General features: G+C 36.6%; 3 protein-coding genes across 4 annotated transcripts; 2 read left to right on the top strand and 1 right to left on the bottom strand.

The window, feature by feature from the left end:
- Positions 1-392: 392 nt before the first annotated feature.
- Positions 393-2178, bottom strand: LOC113335936 (nitronate monooxygenase-like). Of its 2 annotated transcripts, none has more exons than XM_026581945.1 (5): positions 2002-2178; positions 1209-1514; positions 976-1121; positions 670-895; positions 393-607 (listed from the first exon to the last, which is right to left on the bottom strand). In XM_026581945.1, the coding sequence occupies exons 1-5, from the start codon at positions 2131-2133 to the stop codon at positions 425-427; spliced, it is 993 nt and encodes a 330-aa protein (XP_026437730.1). In that variant the 5' UTR covers positions 2134-2178; the 3' UTR covers positions 393-424. The 2 variants fall into 2 exon arrangements, with proteins under 2 accessions (XP_026437730.1, XP_026437731.1); XM_026581946.1 differs by having other exon boundaries at positions 462-607; positions 693-895.
- Positions 2179-3228: 1050 nt separating this feature from the next.
- LOC113335966 (NDR1/HIN1-like protein 13) lies at positions 3229-4477 on the top strand. Its single transcript, XM_026581966.1, has one exon. The coding sequence runs from the start codon at positions 3315-3317 to the stop codon at positions 4227-4229; it is 915 nt and encodes a 304-aa protein (XP_026437751.1). The 5' UTR covers positions 3229-3314; the 3' UTR covers positions 4230-4477.
- Positions 4478-7439: 2962 nt separating this feature from the next.
- LOC113336178 (alcohol-forming fatty acyl-CoA reductase-like) lies at positions 7440-10042 on the top strand. The gene is made up of 10 exons (XM_026582167.1): positions 7440-7585; positions 7690-7793; positions 7893-8095; positions 8187-8287; positions 8358-8556; positions 8652-8822; positions 8957-9038; positions 9146-9442; positions 9528-9655; positions 9743-10042. The coding sequence occupies exons 1-10, from the start codon at positions 7507-7509 to the stop codon at positions 9897-9899; spliced, it is 1521 nt and encodes a 506-aa protein (XP_026437952.1). The 5' UTR covers positions 7440-7506; the 3' UTR covers positions 9900-10042.
- The last annotated feature ends 427 nt before the right edge of the window (positions 10043-10469 follow it).

Here is a 10469-nt window from a genome sequence, read left to right as displayed (position 1 = left end):
AATAATTTAGCAGACAAAATTGCCAAAAAAGCAATGTCTGAAGACTTTTCTTCTGTTTCATTATCCAATATCATGGATGAATGTTCTAGTCCAACGTGATTTTTTTTTTTTTTTTTTTTTGTAGTTTCTCAACCTTATCAGTATATATCTATCATTTCTTATTAAAAAAAAGAGATGAAAAGAATTAAGATACTTACCTATTACGAACCAAACTTCAATTTTATTCCTTTAATGAAACATTTGAAATACAAAATAAACAAAAAGTTTCTGCTTAACTTTTCAAGTATCTGAAACCAAGCTTATTATGAAATCCAAATTTATTTATCAACTTAAATGAAAATGGTAAAGCTGCATGCACCATGTAGGCGTATCAACAACACCCTATGCAACTGTAATATCAACAACTCCATCAATTGGCACACATTTAGCCACCAAGGTTCTTGATGATCTTTTCAGCACCCTCGATGAAATTCTTAATGATGTCAGCGGTAGGAAGAATTTCGTGCACAAGTCCAACACCTTGTCCTGCATACATGACCATTTGATCTAGTTCCCCAGCTGTGGTCTGGTTCGCCACTTGTCCTGCAAACCGACGAAGAACCGTTTCCTACACAGATATAGATCGAGTCAGTTAATTGTTGTTCTGGGAGTAATTAACTGATAGAGTACATTTTCATGAATGATAGAGTAACCAATGATAGGTTGATCATCATTGTTTGAGACATCCTGTGGTACTGGTTTCCATTTCTGATGGAAAGGTGTGTTAATAACACGAGCAGGTGCGAACCAGCTGACACGACTGTATAGGTCTGTGTAATCTGTATCAGCTTCAGTATAATGCAGCAGTTGTTGCTTGTAGTAGTCATTTGCATATGATTCAGGTGTAGCTATGAACCTGTACCATCAAAACATTACTGTTACGTTTCCTTCATGATCAAGCACTATAAACAACTATTTTATCTATAATTTGATTACCTTGTTCCCACACCGATTCTGTTAGCTCCCAGTGGTAAGGCAGCAACAAAACCACGAGCATCTGCAATTGCTCTAGTAGCAATTACTGTTGTTTTCTTATCACCGATTAGATCAACAATTCTGGGAACTAAAGCAATGACACTAACCTATATATAAGAATGTTATAGACGATTAGAAATGCTTGCGGTTATATATATAATATATTGTGCGGGAGACAAAAGTTTTATACATACACTCCCCCTGATATGTCCCCCAGCTTCAAAGCCCTGTGCCATGACACAATCAACACCTGCGGCAATTGCTTTTTCTGCTTCGGCAACTGAACCTACCTGGTGAACGATCTGGACTCCATTTTTATGTACCTCGTCCACCATTTCTTTGGGATAGTCTCCCCGGTAAACTTGCATGCATGCGAGCTTTTCGTCAAATATGGTCCTGGTGCTATTGGATTGGTCCCATTCCAGCAAAACACCTCCGAATGGCTTAGTTGTGAGCTTCTTCGTAGCCTTTATCGACTTCACTTGCATATCATAATTATTCTGCATTTTAGACAAATTAACAAGTTAATCATAAATAAATATTCAGAACTGATAAATTTTTGACGGAGGCATGGGGAACAAATCAGAAATTAACATGTGTATTCATATTAATTGTTTCATCTAATTGTGTTTCCAAAAATATGAAAGATAAAATATAATTAGTTAAAATAATCAACATTTTCTCCGAGAATACACTTATTTTGTATATTTGTAAATAAGATTAGTTTGAATCAACAAATATGAAAAACATGTGTCAATTTCTGATTTATCAAAAATCGTCCCCATCAAAAATTTCCATCAATCTATGTTTTGCAGGAAAAATCATCTGGAACTACTTTTCTTCTTCCAAATATCCCGAAACTTGTAAATTTGCATCCGTCCAATAATGAACAACTGTTCTTCGTTTTTGTTTTTTTTCCAAAATTTGAAGTAATCACAATATCAAATAAATTTAAATGAGAATTTCATAATCAAAATATATGCATACAGATGCGCCAGCCAAAAAACCAACGCCTCCTGCATTGGCTACAGCTGCAACAAGTTGTGGTCGTGTAACATCAGCTCCCAATGGTGCCAAAACGATTCCGTTGTCCCACCCTAGAGCGCTAGCTAAACCCATCTCGAATACACTGGCCGCTAGATAATGTGAAAGAACGAGAAGAGAACAAATAACTAGTTAGCTTAAAAAGGGAAGATGGAAGTGATTTCTTATGACTCTTTAATATATTTATAACACAGTATCATGATCTACTGCTAACAACGTGCAGCTAGTGATGAGTTTTAAATAACTAGCGTGCATGATAAATATGTATAGTTTTTTGCTAGTGTAAAATAAGATAAAGTCATATCGATTTTTTTTTCCCTCTTTTGATCGGCCGAAGTCATATCAAATTGATGTGCATGTCCTCCATATCCACAAAAGAATTCACGAACAGATAGATAATAAAATCAGAAAATGCACATCTTCTTTAATTTTAATACCAATCAGCAACAAAATTGAGTCCTCGAACTTACTGTCAATGACAATAATGTCATTGACTCGTAGGTTGTGACATGACAAAATTTTGATGACCAAGTTAAAGAGACGTGATAAGCTGCGAACGCTTTTGGTGCATGCCCTAATCACCTAAACACGTCAGAGCTCGTGAAAGTAGCCATCAAGAAGCGTCTTGCCTATCACAACTGAAGGTTTAAACTTTCTTAATCATCCTAAGGCTTCTGTTCGGAAAAGATTTGACGATCCGTTCATTTTGCTTCCAGCTGGTCTTGATTGTATAGGCACCTTTCATGTATTTCTCTGGCATATGGGAATTTGGATATCTACCAAGCCATAAAAGAAGAAGATGATGCACATTTAGCTCCGACCTTGGGCCTTGCATGGGGGTTCAAATATTAGCTGCAACTTGGATTGTTTTCACAAATTAATAATAATATTGACAAGTTTTAGACCCCCTGATACATGGAGATGAACCAAATTGGTCAAACGGGTCAAAGGTGTTTCTAAGAATAGTTGTCTATGATTGAGTCAAAGGTGTTTCTAAGAATAGCACCAAATGAGTCGGATGAAAAATGTGTTGGTAAGTAAATTACATGGTGTTTTTGGATGACAATGAGTTGTATCTCCTAAATTCTTCTTGCCATCCATGTCATCACCTCTTCTCTTCCCTTCATGCAATGAAATCACTAACAACCGTATTATCCCTTTTTACATCTTCTCCTTACCCTCTTCCTATTTTCCCTCCCCCTCCTCCTTAACTTTTCTCTCCTCTTCTTGTTTTCACGACCTCTCCTCATCTTCTAATGGAGGAGAGGGTCCCCTCTTTCCCTGATATTCAGAAACAAGAAGAAGAAGAACATCAACAACAACCGCAACAAGGACGTCAACCACAAGTATCGCCATTTTCACCGTCACCATCACCATCTCCTCAACAACGTCACCACCAAATATTATCACCCTCGCCAATACCATCTCCATCTCCATCACCACAACAATTACTTCCACCACCACCCGGCCAAGCAGCATTCCCTATCACCACCGGATCAGGACGTACCTACATTGTTCAAGTACCTAAAACTCAGATTTATCGTGTTCCACCACCGGAGAATGCTTTAATTATCGAACGCCACCTTAAACCTGAAAACCAGGAAAATCCACGTTGCTCATTCTTGTTTTGGTTCTTCATTATCATCGGCATTATACTTGTGGTGTTGGGTGCGATTGTTGCCGTTATATATTTCACTGTTAGGCCTCAAGAACCTATATATCTGGTTGATAAAGTGGTCGTTCAAAATCAAGATTCTTCGCCTCATCGTCCTCAATATCACATCACATTAAGAAGTAGGAATCCTAATGAGCGAATGGGTATTTCTTATCAAGATGGAGGAAGTGCAACACTCTCCTACAAACAAAGCCAGATTGCGAAAGGAAATCCTCCAAGTTTGTACCAAGATAACAAAGAAACGAAGAACATTCGAATAGATCTTAAGAGTTTGCATATTGTCTTGCCCCACGAAGTCTTAAAGAGTATGAAAGACACGACACCGAAAGCGAACGCAAGAATTGCTTTAACGTTAACGGTAAATGTCCCGGTGACAATGAAAATCGCGTTTATCAGATCATGGGACCTTGATATGGTTATTACTTGCAATTTTAGGGTAAGTTCTTTGGAGAAAAATATACGTGTAATATCTCAGGAATGTGATACTAAGCTCTAACAAGTAAGGGTGATGGTGGTTTTGTGTTGGTGGCAATGGTAGTAGTGGTGGTGATAATGCATTTATATGAAGGTTTTTCATTACTCTTTTTTACTTTTTTATTTTTCTCCATTTCGGAATTTTGTTAAATGTTTGTTTTCTTTTGTGAAGTATATAGATCACAATGCAAGGAGAAATTAGATGAGATCATTCTAATCTTTCAATTCTTGGTCTTCTTGGAAGATTTTCGGATTTCAGACTTCAGTATCTTTAATTTGGTGTGTGTTTATATTTCATATTTCATCTGTTCAAGTCCATTTGTGGAGCCAAAACAGTGGCTATCGGGCTGATTTGGTTCAACCAAGTAATTGAATTCCGTATAATTAAATTATAAGGTAACTGGATTATTTCCATTAATCAAACAATGCAAAGCGACATACATACATACTTCGCTAATAAACCGTTAGACCCATAAGTGCGATTAGCAAAATCGTTACTTCTGTGAATCCAATTCATAAACTTTTTGTTGTTCGATAACTAGACATTTGATTCAGTTACACGTACAAAATATGCTCGGAAATTATGTCAAAACGCATTACACTACTTACCGCAAATGACAACATCTAATGTTTAATGGTCTGAGCCAGAGTAAATAAACCGTCTAAGTTGATTTTGGGATTTTGCTTAGCTTATTATGCCTTCTTCTTTGGATTGTTGCTTTCCCTTGGGAACGAACTCAATGATAACATTAACAAAGTTGCGAGCCAAGTATCTACATATTTGTAAAAGGTCGTGGGTTCGACTCCCACTGTGGTCGCATACCGTTTTTGGCATTGGCACAGTGCAAGCGTTCTTATATTTATAAGTTCAGTCCTAACATATTTCAAAACTATAGATTCAAAAGTAACCTCTTTGACAATGTATGCAACTGTGTACTACCTCATTTCCTGGGTAGATCACCAGATTTAGGTTTACATTTGCAGCAAATGACAACATCGGTGATAAACCCCTAGGCACTGCCTGCTAGTGGTAATGGCCATTTTTGTTGGTGTAAACCAGCTAAAACTGGAAGTTGATGTTAGGATTTTGCCGATCATATTGTTCTTCTTTGGCTTGTCGGTTTCCCTTGGGGGAGATACAACAAATTGAGACTCGAGATAAAGAAATGAACCGAATGGGAATAAAGTTGAAGAAAACGAATGTTAACTTATCTGATAGCGCGTTTGACTTTGGATCAAAAGGTCGTGGGTTTCGCCTCCCACTACCCAACCGCTCACCGCATACGGGTTAGACTACCACTGCCCACCGCATAAGATTTTCACATGTTTTTATATCCCACCACCGCCCACCGCATGATATTTTTGGCACTGCACTGTGCAAACATATTCATAAGGTAAATTTTCACATGCTTCTTATCTCTTAGCTAAATAGAGTTCTTGCCACGGCACAGCGCAAACTTATTCATCAGTTAATGCTTCACATGTTCCTTATATCAAAACTTTAAGTAGATTCAAAAGTTAATTACCTGTTCGACAATGTAAAATGCGACTCTGTACCACCTCATTTCTTGCGGGAGCAGATTGTACTGGTGTTTTTTATTACTTGGGTAGAATAGTGCACATGTGAGGTTTGGAAATGACACAAACTAATTATTTATCATGCGATTATGTTGCTCATCATCCGTATACTAATTTTATGTACCCAACTAATTTTAGCTATTTAGGGGGTTCTAGCTATTCATGTCACGCATATAATACGTGATTATGCACATGCACATGCACATGCACCCTCGTAATGGTTATAGTCAGCTACAGCTAAAATGCGTTCAAGCCTCAAGGTATTGTCATTTTCATTTTGACCCCAAAATAGGATTTCTTCTACAATGTACTCACGGCTTAAAACAATTTTTTATATACGTCTTGTTATCTTTGGACATAGTTTCCTTTGCTTTTGCAACCGTTTAAATCACATCACTCAGAATTTAGGCAACCTAACTCCATACAAATGCAATTACTATATGTGCCTTCTAATCATAGATATAAATTCGTATCTCCTACTACCTCATGTTGAATATACACCTTTAGCAGCTTAGCTAATAACACTAACTAAAATATTTAAAATCTATGTTTGGACTATGTATATTGTATTTTTCATTACATACTTCATCAAACTATTTTTTTTTCTTTTAGAAAATGTTCTGTAGACAAAATTCTTTTGTGAAAAAATCAACAAAAATGACTCACATATACCGTGAATCTCTCCGGTGCTTTATCGTCCAAATCTAATGTGTAAGGAGGTGGTGGAAGGACCCCTAAAATTTTACCATCCCATATTCGTGATCAAAATGTTAGAATCGAACTCCCAACTCCGAATCCCTAACTTCTATCTGGAATTGTCAATAGGACTATTACGGTTGGAGTGCACGAAAAATCAAATTTCTTCAAACCAAGTAAGAACGAAGTGGGAGGGAAAACCAACAAGAAAATGAGAAAAGTGACAAAATGGTTGATGAGGTACTATTAGGTTAACAACAAATGGAAAAACCAAAAAAAATGGATGAATCGACCTGCTCCTACGGTACTTGCACTTACTCAAACAGCAGTCTAGCTACCGCAAAAATAATTTCATTATTGTAGTACAAGATATGAACTCATTTACTTACACAGGACAATAGTTACAGAAACTTTTGAATATGAACGAAAATGTTAAGTTTACACCGGTTTTTTTAACCAAAAAAATATCCCATTTACATGTCGCTTCCCCACTGGTTTATAGTTACATGCTTCGTTTACACGCAATCAACCAGTTATTTCAAAAGCAAGCAAAACTTGCATCTTAGCAGTTAGCATCCGTCTCCTCTTTTTGAACAAAATGCCAAATATTAAAGATGCGTATGTACTGTATGATATGCCACACTTCACTATTATCGGCACAGCAAATGGAAATTTTACTGTTGCGGCTTTTTTACCTGAGGGGGTAAATAATAGTGGGTAATTCAGAAAACGCACCCTTTAAGATAGTTCAACTGTGGATAAGTCAAAGGAACAAGGCACTTACATCCATTACGTACACTACTTTAAGTATTTGCAGCAACTGTAACAAGGTACAGGCAATACATAAATCAAAATAAATATGAAAAATTAAATTTTACAGCATATCAGCCCAATTTAATCACTTATAAATACTGAGTCTTAATTGCTCGACTTTTGCATTACATACACACTTATCTAACTAATAAGTACAGCTATACTCTTCTTTCAATCTCTTTCTCTCGATAAATTTTCATTTTGAGGTTGTAATGGAGTTGAATTCCATCGTTGAATCTCTTGAGGACAAAAGCATTCTTGTTACTGGAGCAACTGGTTTTCTTGCTAAGCGTAAGTATGCCGTGCATGTATATATATATATATATATACCTATCTTTAATTACTGCAAATCATGCATATAAGTTATAACAATTGACTAACTTGTTTTTATGCAGTTTTTGTGGAGAAATTGCTAAGAGTTCAGCCTAATTTGAAACAACTCTTTCTTCTCATAAGAGCTTCTGATTATGCAGCGGTTACTCAACGTTTTCACAACGAGGTACACTTGTATGAACCTTAGTTGATAATTTAGCTTATTACATATTGATGGCTAAGTTAATTATTTCTTTCCTTTTATGGTATCATCGATCATTCTTAGGTGATCGGGAAGGAGGTGTTCAGAGTCTTGAAGAAAAAACATGGGGTTGAGTTCAACTCATTCATTTCAGAAAAGGTGACGCCGGTTGCAGGAGATGTCACTTTAGAAAACTTAGGAATAAATGATTCCGAAATGACAAAGAAATTGTGGAGTGAAGTAGATTTTGTCGCGAACTTTGCTGCAACTACCAACTTTGATGAGAGGTAATTAATTAAGGTCATGGATCTTTGAATCAAGCAGAAGGATCTTAGCCTCCGAAACATAACTTGTGTGTTGTTGTTGATGATTGAGTAGATATGATGTTGCATTTGATATCAATACTATGGGAGCCAAGCATGTTTTGGAGTTCTCCAAGAAGTGTGTAAAGCTTAAGTTGCTTCTCCACATATCAACAGGTAAAGAAATTTACTTGAAATTTACTAATGTGATTTGTATCCAATCCTGATGAATAATGTTTATTTTCAGCATATGTATGGGGAGAGAAATCAGGATTGCTATTAGAGAATCCTCTAAGAAAAGGTGAAACACTGAATGGAACGACTTCGCAGAAGTTGGACAGCCAAGTTGAGATGAAATTGGTCTCTCAAAGGCTGAAAGAACTCAAAGCTGAGCAACTTCCTAAGAAAGAAGAAACAATAGCCATGAAGGAATTTGGCCTTCAAAGGTTTATGTTAAACCAACTTCACATGCATCCTTCTATTGCACTCCATCAAATTCAAAATGAGTAACAATTGATTTTTGTTATCCCTGTAAAAACAGGGCAAGGTTGTTTGGATGGCCAAATACGTATGTGTTTACAAAGGCAATGGGGGAGATGGAAATCGGCGAATTGATAGAAAGCCGTAATGATCTTCCAGTGGTTATCCTTAGACCAACCATTATCACCTCTACATTCAAAGAACCATTTCCCGGATGGATTGAAGGCGTCAGGTTTGCAAACATAGTATATTCGAACTTGCAGCCTTATGGATTCCCCATATAACAATGAAGCCCATGATAATAAGCTTGATTTATAACTTGCAATTACGCTGGTCTGAGTTTATTGTTGTTTTTGATAAATACAGGACCATTGACAGCATTATCCTTGGTGCGGGTAAAGGAAAGGTAAAATGCTTTCTGGCAAGGGCCGATGTCATTATGGATTTGGTAAGTTTATTAGCAGTGAGCTAAGAATAGGTGTTTTCCGAAACCGTTTCATTCAAAAAATTGTAAGTTCTTATGTACAAGAACTGAAGTTGACATATTATATACAGATCCCAGGGGACATGGTGGTGAATGCAGCAATTGTGGCAATGATAGGTCATGCTAATCAACCATCTGATGATCGTCAACAGTTCATATATCAAGTGGGTTCATCTGCAAGAGCACCACTAGAAACCACTAGGCTGAGAAATTACGTGTATAATTATTTTTCGAAGAATCCGTTAATATCAACATCATCCATTGGCAAAAGTAATGAAAAACCTATTCAAGTTTCTTACCCGTTTATCTTCCCAACCATGGCCAGCTTCTTAACGTTCCTCTACGTAACTCACATGCTGCCTTTGAAGGTAAGTGATATCTATATTTACGCACTTACCTTCGAATTGTTAGTTATTTAACTCTCGTCGGCTAACTTTGTAACTCTTTGCCCAGGGTTTGCGCTTGGTGAATGCTGTGTTTTGCAATTATTTTCGTGACAATTGTAATGATGCTGAACGGAAGATAACTTTCATAACGAAATTGGTTAAACTCTATGAACCTTACATATTGTTCAAAGGAACGTAAGTATCTCCATTTGTGTAAACTTAGTTTTGGCAAGTTTATATTACTCCATGAAACCTTACATTAGTATTGCTGCATCTTTTCAGCTTTGATGACTTGAATACCGAGAGGCTAAGAATAGCTGCGAGAGGGAATGCAGCCGAAGCAGATACATTTTATTTTGATCCCAAATGCATCAATTGGGATGAATATTTCATGAATACTCATATCCCTGGTCTTGTCAAATATGCCCTTAAGTACTAATTTTACAATCTCAAGTACTAATATGCTCTTGAGTTATGTATTCTACCATTACTGTAGTTTTTCTTGAATGCTGAACTTTCATACAAACTTGTAACCGTCCCCTCCAATCCACTTTTTTATGCAATACGATTCATTTGGAGACATCTTTCTTTATTTGTCAACATTTAGCTCGTGTTACGTGTATCAATCTTTAGAATTGTTTAATTGTTTTCATAAGAGTCAAATAAGAGTGACCAGCTTCTCGTTTGTATCATGAATATGTCCAGCAGCTTCCCATTTGGGTGTTGAACACAGTTGATCTACGTTAACTGTATGACCGTAACAGAAAATTTGCTTTCCTTTTTTCACCCAATCCCAGTACTTACAAAATTGAAGAAAGTGTTAGTTTCACCAAACTGGAGTTCTACAAAATTACACTAGAAAGTGTTCTAATCTACCCAACTTATAATATATGAGCATCTATATGCGCCTATATATAGAGAGAGAATGAACCATAGTCACAATTGCCATTGTTTGTCTCGATATCACATCTTCTTTACGTTTCTCCAAGTCTAGAATTATACAAAAATA

This window comes from Papaver somniferum, unplaced genomic scaffold (genome assembly GCF_003573695.1).
Source record: "Papaver somniferum cultivar HN1 unplaced genomic scaffold, ASM357369v1 unplaced-scaffold_150, whole genome shotgun sequence".
NCBI lineage: Eukaryota > Viridiplantae > Streptophyta > Magnoliopsida > Ranunculales > Papaveraceae > Papaver > Papaver somniferum.
This window is presented reverse-complemented; position numbering and strand designations above follow the sequence as displayed.

Coding starts and splice junctions, on each gene's coding strand:
- LOC113335936 (XM_026581945.1), bottom strand. CDS start 2,133: ATGGGTTTAGCTAGCGCTCTAGGGTGGGACAACGGAATCGTTTTGGCA. Junction 1,122..1,208: donor GGGGACATATCAGGGGGAGT/GTATGTATAAAA, acceptor TCTTATATATAG/GTTAGTGTCATTGCTTTAGT. Junction 896..975: donor AGAATCGGTGTGGGAACAAG/GTAATCAAATTA, acceptor TTGATGGTACAG/GTTCATAGCTACACCTGAAT.
- LOC113335966 (XM_026581966.1), top strand. CDS start 3,315: ATGGAGGAGAGGGTCCCCTCTTTCCCTGATATTCAGAAACAAGAAGAA.
- LOC113336178 (XM_026582167.1), top strand. CDS start 7,507: ATGGAGTTGAATTCCATCGTTGAATCTCTTGAGGACAAAAGCATTCTT. Junction 8,288..8,357: donor GCTTCTCCACATATCAACAG/GTAAAGAAATTT, acceptor GTTTATTTTCAG/CATATGTATGGGGAGAGAAA. Junction 9,039..9,145: donor CCGATGTCATTATGGATTTG/GTAAGTTTATTA, acceptor TATTATATACAG/ATCCCAGGGGACATGGTGGT.